The 26118-nt window shown below is 39.9% G+C and overlaps 1 protein-coding gene across 1 annotated transcript in view; it reads left to right on the top strand.

The window, feature by feature from the left end:
• The window catches only part of PCOLCE2 (procollagen C-endopeptidase enhancer 2), an 87338-nt gene that overhangs the window by 56632 nt on the left and 4588 nt on the right, over window positions 1–26118 (top strand). The window contains exons 3-7 of the mRNA XM_020887590.2: window positions 1924–2179; window positions 8670–8794; window positions 12142–12278; window positions 19848–20002; window positions 24015–24098. Of these exons, the coding sequence (XP_020743249.1) occupies window positions 1924–2179; window positions 8670–8794; window positions 12142–12278; window positions 19848–20002; window positions 24015–24098 (757 nt within the window). The remainder of the gene's footprint in view (window positions 1–1923; window positions 2180–8669; window positions 8795–12141; window positions 12279–19847; window positions 20003–24014; window positions 24099–26118) is intronic.

The following is a 26118-nucleotide window of genomic DNA, read 5'->3' on the forward strand; positions in this document are numbered from 1 at the left end:
CACCACATCCTTCTGGTTGCCTTCTACTTATTGACTCAGTCCCCTTGGTGGTTTGGCTTCATCTTGGAGACACAGGGACACTGGAATGCCCTAGGACTCCACCCGTAGACCTCTTTCCTTTTTCATCTATGCTCACGCTGTGGGTGGATGAGTATCATAACTTTGAATTGCCCTCCATAGAGTTTATACATTTATGCAAATAGTCATTATTCACTCAAGGACAATCCAAATTAATTTAGTTCCAAATGTTTTTCTTAACTGGGAATTTTTCAGTGATTCATGGAGAGCTTGCCTATAGTCAGGGTAGCCGATATAGCATCACATTGTGATAATTTTCTGATCATGGGATAAAGAGAGATTGTATGCAACAAAATAAAACAAACAAACAAACAAAAACCCCAAGGATACTCTGTAACAGATATCTCAGTGAGAATGTTTAAAAATTAAATTGTGTTTTCTGTTGTCAACTTCTTAGACTGTGACTTTAGAGCTTCTGATGTTCATACTTAAGATAAGCCTCTAGCAATTAGAATGCAACAATGGTAAAGCTAAAATATCCCCCTTCTTGTGATTACTTGGTTATAGTTTCTTCATTGGGTGTTTATGTATTTGATTAAAAAGGCAAATAGCACTGACACACTTCTTATAGGAAAAAAAATTTCATGTCACTTACCAATATGGGGAGCTTACCAACATGGGGAAGCCACATTTATGTGATGGCATCTGTTAAGCCTTAAGTCTGAGATGGTTAATTAAGATGAAGCAAACAGTGTTGCTTGTGGATCTTTGTTGTTTTTTAATCACTGACCTTTGTTATCTGTAGGTTTTTACAGAATGAAATTCTTATGCTATTGAGTGTTAAACAAATCTGATCAAGACTTTATGACTAAACAGCTTATATGAAGAAATTAAAAGATAGTGTGAAATAAATGGGGCTTTTGTAAGAATCTTGCCAAATGTTTTTGTAACCATTTTTCTCTGCCTAGTCAGGGAACAAGGAGGGAGGAGGAAATTATGGTGAAGAAAGTCTTATGAGAAAGTGGAGAAAGTGAAAATGCATCTTTTTCATCAGTGTATTATGTTTCAAGGCTGCCTAGTATATAGTTTTCACCTGGAAAACAAAAACTCAGTGACTTTGAGAAGAGCTGATTCAACAATTAATCAATATAATCAGTGTAGATAATTAATCTGGCCTCTTGAGGACCCAAAGTGAATTATCTATAAATTACCTGCACAGTTGCCAAATCACCCTCTGAGTTTGAACTTCATAGAAACGTTCTATATCTTGAGATTGTCCTATTGTGTTATTTGTAAGAATTGGCCTTTCAGATGTATCTTTGCCAAGCACTATGTCTGAGTGCCATGGTGCTTTAGAATGTGCAGATGTGTGCTGAGATCCAGTTGGGCCTACAAAGAACATTGTAAGCTATGATTTAGTAATTAATAAGACTGATCCAGGAACTTCCCTCGTGGTCTAGGGCTAAGACCAGTGCTACCAATGCAGGGGGCCTAGGTTTGATCCCTGGTTAGGGAATTAGATCGCACATGCCTCAACTAAGAGTTCACATGCTGCAATTAAAACAAAACAAAAGCAAAAATGCATGCTGCTACTAAGACCTAGCACAGCCAAACAAATTAATAATTAATTTTCAAAAATAAGACTGATCCAATAGTTTGCAAATTTGAGACAGACTCCTTAAGAATAAGCTCATGTACCCTAGAGAATTGTGGAATTTTTGAAAAGATAATAAATGCTCATCTTTTACTGGGAATGCATTATGGTAGAATGCCTTTTCTGGCCTCATTCAGAGTTGAAGGAAAAAAGCATGATTTGGGGTGTTAAACTTTTCTCTGCTCATTTCAGTAATTGCCTTAGACGCTGTTTCCATGACACAGTTTTCCCCTTGGCCGTTTTCTTGGCAGGTTCCAGAGGGAAAAGTAGTAGTTCTTAATTTCCGATTCATAGACCTGGAGAGTGACAACCTGTGTCGTTATGACTTTGTGGATGTGTACAATGGCCACGCCAACGGCCAGCGCATCGGGCGCTTCTGTGGCACGTTCCGGCCTGGAGCCCTTGTGTCCAGCGGCAACAAGATGATGGTGCAGATGATTTCCGACGCCAACACAGCTGGGAATGGCTTCATGGCCATGTTCTCTGCCGCGGAACCAAATGAAAGAGGTATTGTTCCCACATTACGGCAATTATAAGGGCCCGTAGTTACTGAATGCCTCCTGTATGTCAGGCACTGTTCTAGGCACTTAATCCAAAGTTTAAGAGCAGTTCTTCTCAAACAGAGAGTTAATAAATACCACCAAATCATCAAAATGTTAGTTACTCAGTTATATTCAACTCTTTGCAATTCCATGGACAGAGGAGCATGGTGGGCCATAGCCCACCATGCTCCTCTGTCCATGGAATTCTCCAGGCAAGAATACTGGAGTGGATTGCCATTCCTTTCTCCAATGGATCTTCCCAACCCAGGGATTGAACCTGGTATCTGGCATTGCTGCAGATTCTTTACTGCTGAGCCCACCAAACCATCAAGAGACCATTAAAAAAATCAGTCTTGCCAATGGGCAGGGGTTGGAGAATGGATGGACTGGGAGTTTGGGGTTAGCAGATGCAGACTGTTACATATAGAATGGATAAACAACAAGTCCTACTGTATGGCACAGGGAATTATATTCATGTATTCTGAGATAAACCATAGACAAAAATCAGTATTTTTTTTAAAGCCCATATATATTCTTATAAAATTCAAATGTAGAAATTCATGGAGTAAAATATGTGAAACCTTGCATACAGATATAGAGACTTTTTGCCCCATTGTAGTCCTCTCTTAGAAATAGCCATGCATAGTTGGGGGGTCACATACATGCTTTGTGCACTTACTTATAAGTTTGTACTTTTGCAATAACTTTTAACATGTGTAAGTGGGATCATGCTTTCATATTGTTTCACAGCCTTTTCTTTTTGCATCGACCTACAAGTTTGAGTAGTTTCACATCAGTACATGTGATCTCCCAAGGGTAGAAACCTCCGTCCTTGGAAGACAGCTGCAATGGCCAAGATCTGCAGCCTTCTGCCCAAGGGCACTGCCTAATCTTTTCTTGCCTTGGACTGTAGCTCAGCTTCTCTGGTTTGAGATATTAGAGTACAGAATCTGGGGCTGACAGAGCAGCCATAATACTTGGGAGAAATCCTGGCTGGGAGCTTCTGAAGAATTGAGACACAAAATATACATATAAAATCCACTCAAATCTTTGGCTAACAGCTAAACTCTACATATATGGGGGAGAGCGCAGGTGGCCTGGCACAAAAGCATCATCTGGAATATGAAGAAACCAATCCAAGATACAGCTGCTGCCCATTAGCAGGGTGATAGACTTCGAGCTTGGATCTAGCCAAGTTAAATGCCTGCCAGAACAAAAATCACTTTTCATTGGAACACAGTAGAATCTAGAGACTTTATAGTGTATCATTCATAATGTCCAGTATCCAATCATCTGATGAAACCAGTAAAGTGTGTCTTTATACAACAAAAAAAGCAGTCAATAAAAACTGACCCCCAGGGCTTCCCTGGTGGTTCAGTGGTAAAGAATCAGCTTGCCAATGCAGGAGATACAGATTTAAGCCCTGATCTGGGATGATCCCACGTGCCACAGAGCAGCTAAGCCCGTGCACAACTGTTGAGCCTGTGCTCGAGAGCCCAGGAGTCATAACTACCGAGCCCACGCGCCGTAACTACTGAAGCCCATGCACCCTACAGCCTGTACTCAGCAATGAGAGAAGTTACCACGGTGAGAAGCCGGCACACCGCACCTAGAGAGTAGCTCCCGCTCACCACAAGAGAAAAGCCAGTGCAGCAACAAAGACCCAGCACAGCCAAAAATAAGTAAATTTAAATTTAAATAAGTAAATTAAAAAAAAAAAAACTGACCTGCAAATAGCCCAGAGGTTACAGTTAGCAGACAAGCATTTTAAGGCAGCTATTATACATATGTTTAAGGATTTAAATGAAAATATATGTGTAAAAAAATAAACTGATTGGGAATATCAGAAACAAAATGAACTATAAAAAAAGAATACAATAGTAATACTAGAGCTGAAAGATAGAGATTTTGAAATTTTAAAATTTATCTGAGGGACTTACAAGTAGATTGGAGATGGTAGAAGAAAAATGCAGTGGTTTTGATTAGAACTGATTCAATCTGAAGAACCAGTAGGAAAAAGATGAAAAAAAGACAGTCTTAGACACTAGTGAGAAAATATCAGGTGGTCTAACAAATGTGTAATTTGTGCCTCAGAGGAATAAGAGAGTGATAAAAGTGCAGAAAAAAAGTATCTCAAGAAATAATGGCTTGAAGCCACCCAAATTTGGTGAAGAACATCAATTTACAGAGCTAGGAAGGTCAACAAACCCCAAATGAGATAAGTAAAAAAATGAAGTCACACCTGGGCACATCATAATTAAAGAAATCAAAAGATAAAGAGAAAATATTAAAATCAATCAGATAAAACACATATTACATATAGAAAAACAATGGTATGAAGGATGGCTTTCTTTTAATCAGAAACAGTAGAGGCCAGAAGGCAGTGGAACAGCATCAACCCAGAATTCTATAACCAGACCTCAAAAATGAAAGTGAAATAAAGACATTTTCAGATAAACAACCATGTCACAAGAAATATTGAAGGAAGTTTCTTAAATTGAAGGGAAGTGGCCCCACAGGGTAACCGGAAGGTAATAGAAGGATTGAAGGCCACTGGAAATGGTAAATATGTATTATTTTATTTTCTTCTCTTCATTTCTTTACCATGTGTCTGTTCAAAACAAAACAAAAAGCTTAAGTGTGTATTGTGGCAAGTATAATATATGATATATATGACAACAGTGGAACAAAGGATGGAGAAGCAAGTGAAAATATACAATATATGAAGAAATATTCTGTTAACTCTAAAAGGCTGTGATGTTAGATATGCATATTGCAGTCCCTAGAGAACCCATTAAAAATGCCCTTTTAGTTTTAACTAAAAGCCAAAAGGTTAAAATAAATACCAGAATTATTTAATCACTGCAAAGAAGGCAGGAAAGGAAGAAGAGATGGAACAAGAGAAAGGTGTGACAAATAGAACAAAATAGTAATTGGTACACTCAATGCAAGCTTATCAATAAACACATTACATATAGAGGATTAAATACTCCAATTAGAAGACAGTAAGTATTAGAATGGGTTAAAAAGCAGAGCCCAACCATAATTGTCTACAAGAAAGCACTTGGAATATGAAGACAAAACAGGCTAAACATAAAAGGATGGAAAAATATGTGTCATGCAAACTTCATTAAAGTGAAAACTAATGCTTATAAAAAGATAATTTTACATAGATAGCCTAAAGAATAGGAAAAACATTTGCAAAAATACCTCATAACAGACTTTATTCCTAATGTATAAAGAACTTATATAACTCAACAGTAGAAAAAGATCCCAATAAATATAAAAATGGGCAAACCCTTGAACATTTACTTTCCAGAAGAAGATACACAAATAATTCATAAGTGCATGAAAAACTGTTCAGTGTCATTAGTTAGCAGGGAAATGCAAATTAAAAACACAATGAGATACCATTACATACCCACCAGGTTGGGTTAAAAAAAAAAACAAAAAAAACTGACGACAATTAATGGTGGCAAAGATGTGATGCAACCAAAGTTCTCATCCCTTGAGAGGCATAAAATACTACAACCACTTGGGGAAATATTTTGGTAGTTTCTTATCAAGTTAAACATCTACATCTACCCTTGGCCCAGCAATTGCATTCCTGGGTGTTTATATAAGAGATATTAAAATACAAGTCCACCAAGAGATTTGAACAAAAATGTCCATAACAGCTTCATTCACAGTAGCCCAGACTGGAAGCAACCCAAATGGATATAAACAGGAGAATGGGTGAGCAAATTGTTGTTTCCACACCCCAGAATACTACTTAGCAATGTCAAGGAACAAGCTACCAACACACACAGCAATTTGAAGGTATCTCAGACATTGTGCCAGGCAAGAGAAGTCAAACACAGAAGAGGAACACCATATGATTCCATTTATATGAAGCTCTAGAATAAAAGTAATCTACAATGAAATCTTTCAGGAAAGTGATGTGGAGATCCAGCAAATTGACTGGTGAGGGATATAGAAAGTTTGGATACATACATCATAGGCGTGTGGCTCACACAGGTGTAACCATTTTTCAAATTTTTACAGCTAAGATTTGTGCATTTCAAAGTATCGAATTTACCTCCCCCAAATCTATAAACTAATAATAATAATAGTGCAAGTGGTGGGCATTGGTTAGCTATATTGATAGAATAGTAGAATGATGGGATTTCCCTGGTGGTCCAGTGGTTAAGACTCCACACTCCCAATGCAGGGGGCCTGGGTTCAATCCCTAGTTGGGGCACTGACGGTCCATATGCCACACAGCATGGCCAAAAAGGATAAATAAATAAAAATAAAAAGACATAAAGAAAAGAATAGTAGATTGATGATACTTGTTGAAACTGAACGATGAATACATAGAGATTCATTATATTGTCTGTTTGCTTTGCATATGCTTGAAGTTTTCCATAAACAAAAAGTTGTACAAATTATTCCAACCTCAATTTTTATAATACATTGTCTTCAATTTAAAGAATCCTTTTAAGATGATTAGCTTCTGTGTCAAAGAAATATTTTATTAAAGTATATGAATGAGTTTCAGTTTTTCTTTGTTGGTTAAATCCAAGTAAAATTAAAACTTGTATTGAAATATCTTTCTAAAATTATTTCAATCAACATATGCATAGAGATATCTGAAATGAGTTTGTCATATTCTTATTGTGGTTAATTTTAAGTGATGGGATTTGAGGGAATCTTACCTCAAATTTAATCCCCCCCAACCCCCATGGGGAATAAGCAGCTTTACTAGGAGTCTAGGTGTGTCCAGGAGACCCAATTTAGTCCCAGGGAAGTGAGGCTAATATTTGCACAGTCCAAGAAGCTAGCATTGCAGAGTATTCGCTTGAAATCCAAGTGTGAAACCAAACCTTCATCCTTAGTAGCCTCACTGTCAGAACTACTGCTGAGCCTGGCTCTGGTGAAACTTCCGGAACCCCCTAGTGAAATAATGCGACTTGTGCCTAAAGGGAGAACCTTCAGCACGACTGAGTCTGGACTTAGTCTTAGGTTAGGGTCTGGGGTGGGAGAAATAGAGGAATGGTGGGGGACGGTCTCACCCCACACACAGGGCCATCTCAGTGTGCAGGTGAAGGAGGAACCGAGTGTTTGGGGACAGAGGGCAGCAGGCTGAGGAAGCACAGTCCCTGTCAAACCGTGCAGGCCTGTGCTGGGTGGTGTGAGGGCGCCGCCAACAGCCCCTTCCTGAGGCTCCTGGGGGATAGTGAGAGTCATTTCCTAGGCAGGTTGATAAAAAAAGTCTAGGGGTCCCCAAGGAGAAGAGGGGTCTGGAATTCTCAAGGAGGAAGAAAGGACAACCTTTTTTTCCCTCTACATTCCTTAGGATTATATAGCAATAATGTATCCTGCTTGAGGACATTCTCTGGAAAAAAACCTTTGGGCTAATCCTGTTATCTTAAGGTGTATATTATGGGAGTAGGTCTAGCAAGGTCTTTACAACCTCCAGACATTCTTTTGATTCACTGTATTAACTAATTAGAGAGTACATAACTCCATTGCTAACACTAGCAAGGGGTTACTCTTTCTTCCCCCTTCTGATGTCTATGTCAGAAGCTTTCTCTATCTCCTTTATACTTTAATAAAACTTTATTACACAAAAGCTCAGCGATCAAGCCTCGTGTCTGGCCCCGGATTGAATTCTTCTCCTCCGGAGGCCAAGAATCCCAGCGTCTTTGCGTGTTCAACAACAACCTTTCAGTAGCTTTTCTGGTTCTGTTCTGACGTCATTCAGAGCAGAAATGCGCATGCCCGGCACCACGTCCAGCGGCATGGTTAGCTGTGAGGTGCGGAGCCACCCCACGCGACACCTGTACCTGTTAATCCGGCAGACTTTTCTGCAGCAGTCACTTTTCTCAGACCAGGAGAGAGCTTGCCCGACATCAGCCTAATCTAGAAATCAATCCTACCTTTAATGCTTTTCTGTATTGCTGACAATTTATAAACATATATTGTTTTGACAAAATTATTCTTGAAAATTGTGAAAGATTTATAAACAGTTTTCTAGTAATAAGAGTTGCCTATAATAGCTCATTCAAATTTTGTCCATGGACCTGAATTTTAGCCTTATTAATAAATACCCCTGCCTTGAGTTCTTAAATGTATAGAATTGGTTGAGCCTGCATGGTTTTTGAATGAGTGAGTACCCACCCAAATGTTTGATCTCATCCAAAAAATGGGGAAAAGAAAAGAGTCTATGGCCCTCATTTCACTCCTTCACTCTCTTCTGCTGATGTGATCTGTCAGGTAACCTCGAGATCATTCTGTGTGTGCGTATGTGTGTGTCTGTGTGTGTGTTTAAAGAATATGCAACCATTTTTTAAGGGAAAAACTAAAAGCGTCTGCTATTGCCTTTATTATGTTATCAATATTCTAAGTTACTAATTTCCATATGGTTGCATTGCCATAAACTTGGACTTTTTTTTCATTTTTAATAACTTCAGGTGATCAGTATTGTGGCGGACTCCTTGAAAGACCGTCCGGCTCTTTCAAAACCCCCAACTGGCCAGACCGTGATTACCCTGCAGGAGTCACTTGTGTGTGGCACATCGTAGCCCCAAAGAATCAGGTGAGGTTCCCTGAAAACATGAAGAAAGTATGCATGTGTGAATTGCACAGTGTGAACGGTTAAAGATATACAGGCAAGGAAGGCCCTGCTGGACACAATATTCCTTCATGCAGAGACCTAGGTTAAAGTTGCCTTTGTGCTCTTTGACTTGCAAAGTCATGGATTTAATTTCCCATTAGAAAATTATAATTTTCAACAGGTTTAAAATACAAATGGCCTGCAAATCCCACATGAGGTTGTTTAAACACTGTGGAAGGTGTTATAAGCACGGGTTTATGAGCAGCAGTGACTAACTGCAGCAGGACAACAAATCCCCAAGTTTACGTCCACCTAAGGTTACCATCTGCTCACAGAGCATCATGTGCTGGTAAGACCCCTCCGAATCACCAAATCCAAATCAGCCAGAATGCTTCCCTTCAACAAAGCCAGTGCAGGCACATCACATCATCTTTTCTAAGAACAAGGTCTCTGACATGAAAACTGCTGTGCTCCGTGGTGGTTTTTCTTTTTCTTTTTTTGGTTGTTGTTTAAAATTTGTGCAGGTTCCCCACAAATAACTATTCATTGCTCTAAAACAATCAACAGAGATCTAGTTTTCCAGTGTTTATTAGTTTGTGGTTATATAAATTTTTACCCTTTCTGGGGACCACTTTCAGATGTTAATTTCAGGATGGAACTTAGCATCAGAATAGACCGACTCTTTGCTATAGAATTTTGAAAATAACTTTTAAAAATTATTATTATGGGAAACATTATAGACTTTAATCCAGACACTGTATGGTGACTATTATGATATTGTTAAAAAGTTTTTTTCTAACTTGATCTTTTGTTTACACAAATACTGTTTGCCATATATTCATTTCCTTAGTGGAAAATTATTCAGGCAAATATACCATTCAACTCAGTGATTTGAGTGTGCACACACACATACTTTGATCATAATCCTAAAACTCAGTTTTATGTTTAAATGAAAAATTTACTCATTTATTTGATAATAAAGAATTTTGTAAATCTATTGAACATTTTATAGTTTAAGATAACATTCAAAAATTAAATTTATCCAACATTTAAGCTATTATGTAATTCTTGAGATTGTATTGATCATTTTTCTCTTTGTGTCATTTGTAAATATGTTAGATTAAGTAATTTCCATTTAATTATACTTGCAGATTACAACTTAGCATCTTTTCCCCAAGTTTTTCTCTTTATTTAAATTACATTTGGATTTTGTTTATGTAATTTTTGGCTTTAGCCAGTTGAGTCTCTAGTCATAGTTGTAGTGTCTGAAATCAGTGGAAAATGTCCAAATGAGAAAAATAATAAGAGAAAATTAAGTCTTAAGTAATTTCTATGTAAATCTTTGGGCATTTTCTTCTATTAAAAGACATCTTTTAAAAAAAATCATAGCTTTCCACTTTACCCTCCTTATTTTTATCTTCTCTGCAAAAATTTGTAACCAATTTCTAAGTAGAAAAAGTTCAGCCAATTTTTTAGTAACTTGGAATGCATTTTATTTCTGACCAATGAAAAGTTACAGGACCCAAAAGGGAAATATTTTAATGTAACTTAAAGCAGTGTTGAGTATGAATAAGCTATTATTCACCCTTTCACTGTGCTTTTGAAAAGTGGATAAATATGTGGATATGTGGCAATCATATTCAAAGCCAAACTTTCCTTTTATGTCTCTTTGTGATGTCACTGCTGTTACAACTTCACCCACATTACTGTCCAAGTCTTCGCTAGCCAATAGCTAATAACAACGTGACTGTCCTAACATGAGTTAACATCTATTATCTTCCATAAACAGTAGGGAGGGTTGCCTGCCCACGCAGGAAGAATAGGGACCAGTGTCTGGGTGCTATGGGTATCTATGAACCCAGTGAGACTTCCTTTGATTCATACGGTGGAGGTACTCTTCAAAGATCTGCTTTTATAAGGGGAATGGTTGCTTTTAAATCAAAACTTCCTATTGACTTGAGTATTTTAGGACACTATTGTTGGTACCAGTGCCAAGAAAAAAAAAAAACTTCAGAAATCTAACACTGACTTTGTGCATTCATGCTTCTATGCAACCTCTTTAAAAGTCAACCAGATTGCCAAGCACACTGTGCTTGGCAGACACAGTCTTAAAACATACTTTCAGAAGACATCAGAGTCAATTCCCACTTCCCCGATCCTCTGGTCCTGAAGAATTTGAGTTCTTTGCATGTGATGGAAATATTAGTCTCCTTCCCTTGAAGGTAGAACTGCTGTGTCCACCCATCTCAGACAACCAAACACGTACACAAACACCACATCCCAACATACACTACTTCAGGGGACATTGTAGGTAATACTTTTTATTTCTATTAGTTTTCCTCTAGAGAAGAATGAAGTTGGTATATAGCCCCAATTTCCACTCCAATACAAACCCAATTTAAGTCTTAATATAGTTTGCTAGGATTATGTAGTGTTTCTGTACTTTCTTAGCTGTAAGTAAACAGAGTTCCCATGTGTAAGATCCTAAATCGGTAACCTTAACAATGCATTCTAATATACACTTGTTGTTTAATCACTGAGTCGTGTCTGACTCTTTGCGACCCTGTGGACTTTAGCCCACCAGGCTCCTCTGTCCATGGGATTTTGTAAGTGCAGACAAATACTGTTTGACTCCACTTATACGAGGTACCTAGAATAATCAAATTATAGAATCAGAAAGTACATTGGTAGATGCCAGGGGCTGGCGGTGGGGGAGGAAGAATGGGGACTTGGAGTTTAATGGGGACAGAGTTTCAATTTAGGAAGGTGAAATATTCAGGAGATGGATGACAGTGAGCGTTGCACAACAGTGTGAATGTAAGTGCCATGCAACTATACAGATACATACGTCCGACTCTTTGTGACCCCGTGGACTATACAGTCCATGGAATTCTCCAGGCCAGAATACTGGAGTGGGTAGCCTTTCCCTTCTCCAGCAGATCTTCCTGAACTAGGAATCAAACCAGGGTCTCCTGCATTGCAGGTGGATTCTTTACCAACTGAGCTATCAGGGAAGCCTGATTAAAATTGTATGTTTTAAATTATGTGACTTTTACACACAATTAAAAAAACATTTTAAAAAATCCTAACGGGTTGATCTGGGCTTTAAGTGATCTTTTGAAATAGTTAAAAATGAAAGCAAGAGAATAACACAATGTTGTTAACTAAAGAAGTTTGAAAACGATAAGAAAAAATTTAAACAAGGTGAATACATTTATTTTAGGAAGGAAAAACACAGTACCCTTACAAACCTGGGGAGAGGAGTAATTCTGTTTGAGGTTATCCTGCACTACTCCTTTGACCCTTCTAATGTTGTGCTTTCACTAAAGCTTATAGAATTAAAGTTTGAGAAATTTGATGTTGAGCGTGATAACTACTGCCGGTACGATTACGTGGCTGTGTTTAATGGTGGGGAGATCAACGACGCTGAAAGAATTGGAAAGTATTGTGGCGACAGTCCCCCTGCGTAAGTAGCACCTGTTTTATTTTAGGGGCGCTAAACTTGTTTCTTATGAACTGATTATTTTTTAATATGTTTTTTAAGTATTTCTTCCTTTATTCGGCTACATCAGGTCTTCGCTGCAGCACGCGGGATCTTTGTTATGTTGTGCACATGGACTCTCTAGTTGTGGCGTGTGCGCTTCAATAGTTGTGGCACACAGACTCAGTAGTTGTGGCATGTAGGGTTAGTTGCTCTGCGGCTTGTGGGATCTTAGTTTCCCAACCAGAGATCGAACCCAAGTCCCCTGTATGGCACGGGGCAGTCTTAACCCATGGACCACCAGGGATGTCCCCTAAAATTGCCCAATTATATTGTATTTTCTGGAAGATGTTGTGTTGTTGTTTTGTTCACAAATTCTTGGGTTCCTTCCCAGTGGAGTCCCATACAGCAACCACACAAAGAATAGCCAACCCAGAGAGCAAGGCAGCATTAACAAGAGAGTAGAGAGACCTGGGCAGCTGAATAGATAAACAGAAGCAGAGCTGGCGATGCCCCAGGCGCAGATGCTAAGCCAGAGCCCTGGAAACCTCCCTGCCCTGTGAGGGGAGATCCAGTGTCAGAGCAGAATTAGGAAAATTCTAAGGAAAAATCTGGGGGCTGTTTATTGAGAATCCAGATGAGGAAACCTGGAAGCTTGGGCTAGCTGGATGCAGATGATTTTACCTGATGAGAGGTCTGTCCTGGACCTTTGGGGGCTTTATGCTTCCTCACATGGTTGCCCAAATTCTTGCTGAGTAAGCCCTGGTAGCTCAGACTGTAAAAAATTCACTTGCAATGCAGGAGACCTGGGTTCAATCCCTGGGTTGGGAAGATCCCCTGGAGGAGGGCATGGCAACCCATTCCAGTCTGCTTATCTGGAGAATCCCATGGACAGAGGAGCCTGGTGGACTATAGTCCATGGGATCACAAGAGTCAGATGCGACTTAGTGACTAAGTTACATGTCACACCTTCGCATACAATACTAGTAGAGGTGGCAGTTTAAATGACTACTGCTTGCCCACAAGTCACCATTGTGCTAATTTAAATAGTCTTTCTAAAAAAATATATAGTCTTTCTTACCCTGTTCTTCAACCTAATGAGAGTATCTGCATCACTTGATCTTAATGAATTTCTGTGATTTCCCAAAGGCACATTAGAATTAAAGCACAGCATTTTCTTTATTTTTTATAAATTTATTTTTATTTATTTCTTTGGCTGTGCTGGGTCTCAGTTGTGGCATTCAAACTCCTAGTTGCAGCATGTGGAATCTAGTTCTCTGACCATGGATCAAACCCGCCCCCTCTCCCCCCATCCCCCAAGCATTGGGAACATGGTGTCTTAGCCAGTGGACCACTGGGAAAGTCCCAAGTTACTTGCCAGTTCAGATTCATTTATATTTATTAAGTTTGATAATATTAAGAATTTTAATATGTACAAATAGTAGTAATTCAGACGAGTGTGTAATCAGTCACTCAGTCACGTTTGACTCTTTGTGACCCCGTGGACTGTAGCGCCCGCCAGGCTCCTCTGTCCATGGGATTTTCCAGGCAAGAATACTGGAGTGGGTTGCCATTACTTTCAAAATTACTATACACAAATTTGGCTTTGGAGATGACTATATGACACCATTGTGGTTGAATTAATTTGCCTTCCCCTCCAAGGGAGAAAATAAGGAAAATTGGCTATTTGGGGCCTTGGCTTCTGGTGAAAGGGAGAAAAAAATAGTCTCTGGTGGGAATTCTTAACCAAAAACCAGTCCACATGTGAATTTGAGGTTATAATTTACACTACCTGACTATTCCCCAAAAAATGCAGTCAGAAACTTAAAGAATTTCCAAGTTGTGAGTGCCCACATGGTATGACAGAGGAAAACACAAATCCTCGCTGAAAGAATGCATCTTAACTTAGGCTTTAAGAATTCCTATAAATAGTTTCAAGAAATACAAGTACTAATCAAAAAAATCATGAAACATGAAGAAAAAGCCAACATAAACAATCATCAGCAAAAACAAGCTATAATCAGTCCTACAGAGGCCTGATTATAGTAATCAGTAAAAATATAGTAAAATTAAAACATACATATTTTAATTTTATATTAATTAAATATAAATTAAATGTATTAATTAAATATTAACTATATAATTACTATATATAGTAAAATATAGTAAAATTATGAGATACAGAATGTAAAATAAGTATGTGCAAAGAAATTCATGTAAAATATATTACTTGAGAGCCTTTAAGGTACAGACTGTTGAAAGTGAATAAGAACCAAGAGACGTTTAGAAATGATCAAATAGATTTAACAAAGAATCTAACAGAATTTCCAGAACTGAGATATATAATAGTTTAAACAAGAAAGTTAATACATATGTTAAATAGTTGATATGACATAGTTCCAGAAAGGATTTAAGGAACTGAGAAACAGTATGAAGTGATTACCTGAAACATGGCACAAAGAGACAAATAGATGGAAAATATGAAAGAGAGGTTAAGATTTATAGAAGCTAGAGTGAAGGAACCTAATATATACTTAATCAAGTTTCCATAAGAAAAAATACAGAATGTAGGAAATTTAATGTTTGAAGAAATACTAGCTGAGTGTTTTCCAAAATGGAGGGGAGATATCAATGATCAAATATGAGAAGTCAATAAAGCCTAAGCAATATATATTTTAATAGATCCATGCCTACATGTATTATAGTAAAACCACAAAACAGCAAAGAAGGATGTTAAAAACATCCAGGAAGAAAAGACAGATTATCACAAAGAGCCTAACTGACTTCTCAGTACAACAATGAAAGTTAGGTCTTAGAAAAATATCTTCAAAATGCTAACACAAAATAACTGTCACTCTAGAATTAATTACCCAGAAAAACTTCTCTTTTGTGAATGTGGGTGAAATACAGACATTTTCAGTTGAATAAGAGCTGAGACAGTTTACTACCAACAAAGCCAAACTAAAGAAACTGCATTATGACTCTAAATCAGGCAGAAAGGCAATGGCCACAGAATAAAAGACTGAAATGCAGGAACAAACACTGAGCAAAGATACTGGATATAGAGTTGAAGGATTCTCGGGTCTCTGTCTTGTTTGAGAATCGGGTGATGATACTGTGAAACTTTATAATATGCCAAAGTAAATGTGGATGGTGAATTGAGGTAACATCTTTAAAAAAAGTAGAAATGAAGAGGTAGAAGGTTGTAAACCAACAGGCTTGGTCTAATGGGTAAATAGAGAACACTACAGGACTTCGCTGGTGGTCCAGTGGTTAAGCCTCCACAGTCCCAATGCAGGCGGCACAGCAGTTTGATCCCTGATCAGGGAGCAGTTCCTGAAGGAGAAGAACTGGCAGGAGGATTTGACCTACCACGATAGAATAAGGTCAGAAAGCTGTTGTAATTAAGACAGTGTGGTTTTAACAGAGATAGAAAAATTGACTAATGAAAACACCAGAGAAGCCAGAGACACATCCACGTGTCTCTGCAGAGTGGGCACATTCCAGAGTCCCACAGGTCAGCAGCCAAAGGATGGCCCTATTGAGAATGGAGGCAGGAACCATTTTTGTTTCCATGGGGAAATGAATTGTGTTTATATCTATGTCACACAAAAATCAATTACAGATGGGTTACAGGTGGAACTTAAATGAGACGTTAAAATGAGAATTTCTGCTCATCAAAACACACCTTAAAGGGAGAGAAAAGAGAAGGCACAAAACAGAGACAGATGTTTGTAAAATATTTGATATACTTGACAAAGACATAGGTCTAGGTTCCAGAACATATCAAGAAATTCTTAAAAGTGAGTGAGGGAAAAGTAACAACTTAATAGGAAAAATGGGCAAAGGACATGAAAAGGCATTCCCAGAAGAAGAAAGCTGCACAGTGAATACATCTTTGAGAAGAATATAAATTGGTACAATCACTTTGGAAATCAGTTTGGCAATATCTACTAAAATTGAACATGAACTTGTATCCTTTAACCTAGTGTAGAGAGTATACCCTAACCTTCTGGTGTGTCCACTAAGGACACTTTTGTCCTCGTGCATCACAAGACATAAAAGTGTTCTCTTTAATGTTTGTTCTGGAGGGAGAGTAAACAGTTTATCAACAAGAGAATAGTCAGATTCTGCTGCAGTTCACACTCTATAGCCATGAACATAGTGAATAAATCTCACAGTTGTAAAGTTGAGTGTAAAAAAAAAAAGAAGACACACTATATGCTTTCATATATATGAAGTTTAAAAGCATACAAACTTGTAGGTTATATGGATTATAACCTCAGGTTATATGGATATAGACCGGTGTTGTTCAGTCACTCAGTCGTGTCTGACTCTTTGTGACCCCATGAACTGCAGCACACCAGGCTTCCACGTCCTTCACTATCACCCAGAGTTACTCATACTCATGTCCATTGAGTCGGTGATGCCATCCAGCCATCTCATCCTCTGTCACCCCCTTCTCCTCCTGCCCTCAGACTTTTCCAGCATCAGAGTCTCTTCCAACAATTCGGCTCTTCACATTAGGTGGCCAAAGCATTGGACCTTCAGCTTCAGCATCAGTTCTTCCAATGAATATTCGGGGTTGATTTCCTTTAGGATGGACTGGGTTGATCTCCTTGCTGTCCAAGGGACTCTCAAGAGTCTTCTCCAACATTGCAGTTCAAAAGCATCAATTCTTTGGCACTCAGCCTTCTTTATGGTCCAACTCTCATGGATGGTCCAACCCTCCACACAACTACTGGACAAACCATAGCTTATATAAGTAAATCTGTAGATAAAGGAAGGGAAAGAAGAAGCACAAACCCAGGGCAGCAGTTGCCTCCATGAGGGTGGGTGGGGGTGGTGGGGGCGCTGTCGAGCATTCCTGGCTTCCTGAGAAGTTTGCCTGGAAGAGCTGGACTGCCAGTCCACCAACTAGCATTTGGACCAGAGGAACATCTTTCCACAGTCAGAGTACTTCTGGGGTGAGGCAGTACAGAAAGTGAGAAAACCTGTTTGGGGAACTTTTCCCCTGTTAGATGTCTGAGGAGGAGTGCTGTGATTGTCAGGACATCACCAGCATCCCTGTGCCTGATTCAATGCAGTATCAGTACCGTTGGATTCAGTTCAGAAACATTTACCAGCCATGTGGTGGGCACGATGTTAGGGACCTGGAACTCCAAAATTAATAAAAGATACGGAGGTGAGTAGCAGGAGGACTGGAAATAAGGCAGACAGGTAAATTTGCAACAAAAAGTCTTGGGTGGATTTCTGACAAGGAGTACTTTGGTCCAGTAGGGACAAGTGTTGGGGAGATTGGGGGAGATTATGCTTCTCGAAGCTGAGTCTTGAAGGAAGAGTGGAAGTTAGATACAGAACAGACGATTCGTTCCAAGCAGAGTTTGGTTGTAAAGACACACAGAGGAGATGGGTACTGTTCTGGAGCCTACACCTGGGAGTGGGAGAGAGAGAGGAGGCTGAGAGTGGAGTTGGACTCCACATCATGCAGACATGGGGGCCCTTCCCATGCAGGTGGGGGAAATGACAGGGCCGGTGCCCCCAGAACCCCCTACTAGACAAGAGGAACAGGGAGGAGGCTGTGGGAGCCGTCCAGGTAAAGACAAGGGGGTGGGGAAGGGTGGTAGAGATGAAGATGAGGAGGTGAGTCAAGAAATATGGTGGTCGGTAGGCTGCAGACAGTTCTCATTGCCAGTTCTGTAAGACAGCAGTCAGCATCCTTCATCCAGTCCTGGGATTTGCTAGTGGTGAATGGGCACACATGAGATGTGCCCTTGCCTCTCAAGTGATTTGTAACATTAATTTGCAAATGCAACACTTGGCCCTCAGTACATTTATGGCACTGCGGTTCTGTCACATTCATACTAAAGCTCAGTAGCAGTATAGCTGAAATATGTCTTTGTTACAAAAATACTCTTCCTTGAGAAAATTCAGCTTCCAGTATAGTGCTTCCAAGATTAGTTCATACAAGAGGCAGTGAATGATCACTATAATTATAACATTGTGCCCATAAGGCTGGCTTGGTTGGATCTTCAGGTTTTCTTTGCTGCTTACAAGAAGTGCTTTTTGTAATTTTATCATCTAAACAAGGTTAACATGTCTTATTTGTAATTGTAGTTGAGAATTCATGTGTTTCATCCACACTGTGTTTACTTCATGGAATATTTTCAGAAGCAGGATAAAATATTCACGTTTGCGGCTTGATGCTCAGAAGCATTATTTAAATGACCTTGGTCCCATTTTTATGACTAGAAGCAAAAGGGAGGTCACAGAGCTTGTTCTTAGGTTTGGTTCATCCCTTGGCTCGGAAGGCAATAACCTTCAGGACAGAGAAGACCCTGCACTGTTTCTAACTGGTGGTCAAGTCCAGATCTACCTTCCCCTCCATGCTTCCAACTCAAAGTAGCTGATAGGTGAGGGAAAACAAGAGTTGCCCCATTTATTTGTTGTCCAAGATGCCTAAGAAATGGTTCAGCTGAGAAGATGCCCCAAAAAAGGAGTTTAGTCAAACCACCAATTAATTCAGTTAAATAACTTTAAGATTTTCCACTTCTGAATTAAATAATTTTAAAATGAAATTAGCCAAACAGCATTTTTAAACCATTGTTTAAATAATAGCAAAAGATTAGATGAAACTACCACCTTTTATAATACAGTTATCCCCTAAGATTTAAGTAAGAGAGCTTCTGTGCCTCAGTAATTATTGCCACTAAATCTTTAGTCCCAACTAACCAGCACACCCCTAAGATTGCTTTAAAATTAGATTCTTAATGAGGTTTTTCTGACCACCAAAACAAAGTAATCACTTTCTCTTTCTCCTTAAGAGCATTTTGCTACCCAGATTATAAACAGAAAGGTTTCCATTTCAGGCACGCATGAGAACTCTTATTAACAACGAAATGAAAGTCCCATTAAATTCTGCGTGGCTTTCTTATCCCTAGGTGACCAGCCTGCTGAGATGATCCCTTTGGTTGTGTCTTCACGGGATGCGGAAATTTGTTCAGCAGGTTTCTCCATCTGATTCCCCATGACCAGCAATCCCTAGCTCCCCAGGCCAGGCGGAACTGAGTCTTAGTTCAAAGATACTGTGTGGTTGCTGAGTCAGACCAGACCCTAGAGCGCTTATGAAGCACCAGCTGCAGCTTCAGTGTTTACATGGTCCCTAGTGTCTGCCACTGTCTCCAGAGGCACCTGGTCCTGGGTTCAAATCCTGACTCTCCTACACGCAAGCCTTGGGCAAATCACTTGAACTCGCTGATCTTCAGTCACCTGTTCTATAAAAAGGGGATAATAACAGGGTTGTTGTGAAAGCACAATTCAACAGTTTGCAAAAAGCCCAGTGCCTAACTGAGCAAACGTTCAGTAAATGTTAGCTATTTGCATGAATATTGAGCAGGTTAAGAATGTCATCTTTTAAGTCTTTTAACTTTTCAGTTTAAACAGAGAGTAATCTATTGTTGGAAATTAAAGGAAAGTTAGTTCTACATTTCAGAGGTGTCCCTTATACTTTTAAATCTATATATGTGCACTTTTAAAACTTTTTTTTCCTTTTAGGCCAATTGTATCTGAGAGAAACGAACTTCTCATTCAGTTTTTATCAGATTTAAGTTTAACTGCAGATGGATTTATCGGTCACTACAAATTCAGGCCCAAAAAATTACCAACAACCACTGCACTGCCTGTTACCACCACCTTTCCAGCAACTACAAGTAAGTCTGCTTTGAAATTTCTACTCAGACTTGAGGAGTATAAGAAAAATTCTTCTGAAGTGGGGGAAAAAAAACAACTGATTAAGAGGAAAATACTTGAAACTAAAATAAGTTAAGTAAGACAAAAACCTACATAAGAGAATAATATGATTCCATTAATGAAAGAAAAGTATAAGATATAAGAATGCTTATAAGCTAATAATTTTAAAATGTTATCCAAGAAAATTATGGTCACTTAAAAATACTAGGAACCCTATTATAGGTAGAGATCATAACAAGCCTAATTTTCTTCCTTGGCATTTATAAAATCATGTTTTTCTGTTTATTACATAGAACTGTAGTATCTTGGGTTAAAATTTCAGGGCCCTGATTCCTGCCTGTTTTCATTTCTGCCAGTATTTGGACTTCGTTGTGGGCAGGGGTATGATCCAAAATGTGCCATGCAAAATATATTATTTTTTCAAACTGGAGTAAATCAAACAAAAATATTCTATGTATTGTAGACACCAATTGGGGACCTCTGGTCTGGGTATGACCTAAGAAATGCAAGGGCGACAGAGGGTTCCTGTTTCTTGTCTCTACACCCCGTCAGCACAGCCCTCCAGGATTTCAGGCCTCAGATCTCAAAATCTAAGAGGGAGGAGAAAAAAGTGGGAAGGGGGAATCTAAGGTTAAGACGTGAAATAGGCTGAAATAAGCCCAGCTTTATTGCCCACCATTTTCTGCCAGTTCGCAGAGAGGGCTGTCCTGAGTGCAGGCACTTCCAGAAGGGCTGATTTTTCTGAGCCCTCCGCAAGTGTGCCACCTTGTGGCCAGGAAGTGTACTGCCGCACATCGCAGCAGTATTTCTCCAGGTCTCTCAGTGGACCTTGGTGTCCTTATTCTTTCCAGTGAATCATCTGTCTGCACCCATGTGGTTCTCCAGCTTTTATATCCAGTCCTAAACTTTCTATGAAGTTGCAAACATGAATTTTTAATTATCTCCTACAGGTTTGCAACTGCTAGCCATTGAAATGAAAATATATCAGATTTAACTCATTTCTATCACACTATATTCTGTCTCATTCCTGCTTCTCCACCTGTTTTCTCAAGCCTGGGCCACAGCGTCTGTAGCCACACTCCTAGAGTTCCCTTGACTTCCTCTATCTTAACTCCCCACAGCATGCCCTGCCCCTTCCCCCCACTCCCAACAGCGCAGACTGTATCTTTCCCCCTCTTGTCTACACCTATGCCTTCCAATACGGTGGCCACTTTTAGATGCTTGAAATGTGATTAGTGCAACTAAAGATTTGCATTTTTAACTTCATTAAATTTAAAAAGCCTCCTGTGGCCAGCGGCCAGACCAGAGGACAGCGCAGGGGCCAATCTCCTTCACACTTTGTCCCTGGGGCCTCTCCTTCTAGCTTCATCTTTGGGCTCTATCACCTTGCTCCTTATGCTCTAAGTATTTGGGATTTTATCCTAAGTGTGGAGGAAGCTGTTGGTGGATTTAAGCAAAGTTCAGGGTTAGATTCTCACTTAATGTTGAGACTTCATCTCACTCAGATGTTGATGAGACTTTAAACAAGAGCAGGAATAGAGTGGTACCATCTGATTTCATGATGTGGAGGCTGCCGGACACCCGGGCAGGGGTTGTGTGAGCCGAGCGGTGCAGGTAGAAGCTGGACGAGGGCGAGGGGGTGTGCAGAGCATGGCAAGGAAATGAACACCGAGTCCAGCAACTCAGTCTGAGGGTTCGGCCCTGAGGAAGGGAGGTAGAGAGCCTGAGTGTTTGAACGTGGTGAAGCTAAGGGGAAGTAGCTTGCAAAGAGGGAAAACAGAAGGGCGGAGCAAGGGAGTAACTGAGGAGGAAATTTCCACAAAGATGGCAGGGTCTGGCCTCCAGAGGGCATGCAGAAGGACAGACTTTAGGCCAGAGGTAGACAGCCTCCTCTCTTAGGAGAGGAAGGAAGTGAGGGTACAGATGGAGACAGCTCGGAGGTCTGGTGGAGGACATTTTGTTCTGTGATCTTTGTTCTCACCAGAAAATAGGCAAGGTCACCCGCTGAGAACGAGAAGGGAGGTGGGAGCCCTGGGGGTTGTGGGGGCAGCTTGTCACTTGGATGAGGGTCTGTTTGTGTTCTCAGCTGTCTGTGAGCAAGCACAGAAAGAGGAAAGAGTGTCCAACAGGATTTCTAAAGGGCAGAGGGCAGGAGTGTAAGTATTGTTAAGAAGATGACTGAACTAATGGACCATGAAAACTATGTGGAGAAGCTAAGGAATTAAGATGGGCCAGGTCGATGAAGTGGGAAATAGGAGGGGGGTCAGTATGTTGAACCTCTAAAGAAATAAAGAATAAGTAGTCATGAGAGTAGGAGATTAAATAAATAAGCGTGAAGGAGAGGAGGTTCTGTTGGATGAAGGATGAGAGATTGGTGATGAGACTTCAGCAGAAGGACACATGAGCTTGGGACTGAGGGGCAAAGATGGATCAGAGGGAACATCTGGGGTGGGGGCGAGGGTTGAGGCTACAGCCAGAGAGGGATCGTTCCCAAGGAGGGAGGACCCACCGAGATGGTTGAGGGAGCACGTGAAGAGGAAAGATGAAAACCCTGTGCCACGCTTGGGTGTGCAGGGCAGCAGAGAGCAGACAGGAAGATGAAGAGTGTCAGGGTGGGACACGCACCCAACCCACCCAACGTCCAGACTAACGTCCTGAGGCTGAGAAGGAGCTGGTTTCAAGTGGTCCTCGTAAGAAGATGCTCTTTCATCAGACAAGGAGAACCACTAAGGCACTTAGCTTTGGACTCAGTGAATTAGATAAATTTAGGTCCCCAACTTTTAGAACAATATTCCCTCTAAATGCTTTCTGAGCTCTTTCTCTAAAATATATATATATGCTATTATGTATATTTTAACATTATGTGTGTATATTTTAATATTGTAATCCACTTTAGATCCTTTTGGAGATAAGTAGGGATACAAATTAAGGGTAAATTCACAGAAGGGTTAGCAGAACATATTAGAAGGACAAATTACCCAATATGTACAACTCTATGACAGTTGTTCTGTTTAGTTCTTCCTAACATGTTGCCACATATAAGGGAATCATTACCAAATGTTTTGGAAACATTTTTAATGGTGATAATGAGGATTAAATATTTTCATTTCATTTCATAAGGATTAAATATTATCATCATCATATCACAGCTTTCCAACCTTGGCACTATTTACATTTTTGGCCAGATGATTCTTTGCTGTTGGGGGCTGTCCTGTTCACTGTGAAATGTTGAGCAGCATCACTGGTTATCTATCTACTAGATGCTGGTATCATCCCCTAGTTGTGACTGCCAAAAATATTTCCAGAGTTTACCAAATGTCCCCTAGTGGGAGAAATCACCCCCAATTGAGAACCACTGTGTTTATCTATTTAACTGTACTTTAAATTTGTCTACTCAGTTCTTAAGATCCTTATAGGCAATGACAGGCTCAAAATGTTTTAGTGATGGATTGCATCTAATTACAGATATAGCACACTTCATCACATGAGCATTGTTCCCCAAAACCTGTAATACTAACATTTGGGTAATTGTGTATTTCAAATGCACCAAGAAAACTCCCTCCACTCAGGGGAACCCCATAAGATTCCTTTGGTGAGGTGAAGAGTTAACCTATTCTGTGTTCTTATTTGTTGTTCTGGGTTTTTGGTAAGCAGGGCACATGAGACTGTATCTATTTTTGGTTACAGCATTAGTTATATATAAAGGAAGAAGAGAATAGGGCTAAATTTGGGTTATCTTTGATCTCAGGTTTAAAGCTCAGCAGAAGCCTTTGAGTTACCCTGAGGAAATTAAGAGTAGAAGTTGGTAACATGAGGAATATCCTTTGCAGGTTCTTTAATTATTTCATTGCAGTGGTGGATTGGTGGCTCAGAGAAATATACGGGAATTTTAAATGGACTTATTCAGATCTAAACACCAATTATATATGCATTCATTTCTCTGAATCTTGTGTATTTCTTCTTGGAATGAAGGTTTAAAGCCTACTGTGGCCCTGTGTCAGCAGAAGTGTAGACGATCGGGGACCCTGGAGAGCAATTATTGCTCAAGTAACTTCGGTAAGAAAGAAAACCCAACCTTTCCTCTTTAATCAGAAACACGAAACTGCATGCTTAATCTCAAAGGAACTGCCATGAATGGGATGGTAAAGGGTCAGTTACACTCTGCATCTACCCAGGAAAATATTTTCCTCCACACTAAGGTGCGTTGCACCATTTGAAGTATGAGTTCACAACTGAGAAAAATGTGTGCAGAAAATATACATTTCTCACATAAACTTAAAACTTAATAATTTGACTTCTGGTATATGACAGTGCTGTTCTGTGTATTCTGGCTAGCTCAGTGTTCCCCCCACCCCAGAAAAAAAGCCCGGCATCCTTTTTTTTTTCTCACATAGTTTTCATGTACTGAGTATTTTTTCACACATCTGTAATTCAACTTAAATAAATCAGAAACATATCCAAGCTGGCCTCTCTCAGAAGAAATTCAAGTATTTCCTTTGCAGTGTCCCTCCAGAGGACGAAATTAAAACTTGGAAATCTGAAATCCATTTGGAAACGCTTATAAACTGGAACCTGAGGAGATATTACCTAATGAATCAGAATTCCTAAAGAGTTTTTTTTCCAATTAAAAAAATCTTGCACATTCTGTAAAAACTGCTTAAGAGCAAATGATCCCAAGTTGAATTATGTTGGTTATGTTTAAAAGGAATATGGAAGAAAAGTCTTATCAGGAAAAGAAAGTTGCTACAGCCTAAATAGTTTACCCAACACAGAAGGCCTCCCAGAAGAGGCTTTGCTTGCTTTTTCTTATGCCTTCAAGTGGTAACTGCAACCAGATTGACCATATTGTAGTAAAGATGTGAGGACAGTAAAGAATCTAAGGCCCTCAAGAGGGAGGGAATATATGTATACATATAGCTAATTCGGGGCTTCCCAGGTGGCGCATTTGGTAACGAATTCGCCTGCCAGTGTAGGAGATGTGAGAGTTTAATCCCTGAGTTGGTAAGATGCCCTGAAGGAGGAAATGGCGGCCCACTCTAGTATTCTCGCCTGGGACATTCCGTGAACAGAGGAGACTAGTGGGCTACAGTCCATGGAGTCGAAGAGAGTCGAACATGATTGAGTGTACACACACACACACACACACACACACATAGCTAACTCGGTTTGTTGTACCACATTATAAAGTAACTATGCATGCTCAGTAGCTCAGTTGTGTCCAATTCTTTGTGACCCCACAGAGTGGAGCCCGTCAGGTTCCTCTGTCCATGGGATTTCCCAAACAAGAATACTAGAGTGGGTTGCCATTTCCTACTCCAAGGGATCTTCCCGACCCAGGAATCAAACCTGAGTTTCCTGAGTCTCCTGCATTGGCAGGCAAATTCTTCAGCACTGAGCCACCTGGGATGCCCCCAAAGCAACTATACCCCAATAAAAAAACTAGGGCCCTAAGTCTAACTGGAGTTTGCATGTCAAAATTCAAATAACCAGCATGAAAATGAAGACCAGTAGCATCAGGTGTCATTGCTCCCACATCCAGTGTGATCTCCTGTAACAGGTGCGTAAGGAAATCTCCCTCCCAGTCCTTCGGCGCTATCTGATTTCACTCTGCTACCAACTGACATTTTGCAGAGAATCACTCATTACTGGGAATCAAAGTAAGGCGTAATAAAAATTCTGATATGATGAGCTTTGCACACCACATAAGCAGTGAGTTTTCACTTTATCCTGAAAGGGTAATATTATCAAGTCCAAAACTTCATCTATTCCATTGTGACACTCACAAGGCAAAATGACCCAATATTATTACCAGAGGCCGGTTGGTTCCTAACCAGGATTGGTAATGCTCTTTTAGCGGCAGGGTTTTGTTTTTGTTTTAATTGGCCACATCATGCGGCATGCAGTAACTCTTGGTTCCCTGACCAGGGATCGAACCTATGCCCCCTGCAGTGGAAGCGTGGAGTCTTAACCACTGAACCACCAAGGAAATCCCTTTAGAGGCAGGTTTTGGTTTCACAATGACTTGGGGCTGCAGCTGGTTTTCTGGGTAAGGACAGGATTATCAAAAAGACATTCA

This window comes from Odocoileus virginianus, chromosome 4, assembly GCF_023699985.2.
Source record: "Odocoileus virginianus isolate 20LAN1187 ecotype Illinois chromosome 4, Ovbor_1.2, whole genome shotgun sequence".
NCBI classification, from domain to species: domain Eukaryota; kingdom Metazoa; phylum Chordata; class Mammalia; order Artiodactyla; family Cervidae; genus Odocoileus; species Odocoileus virginianus.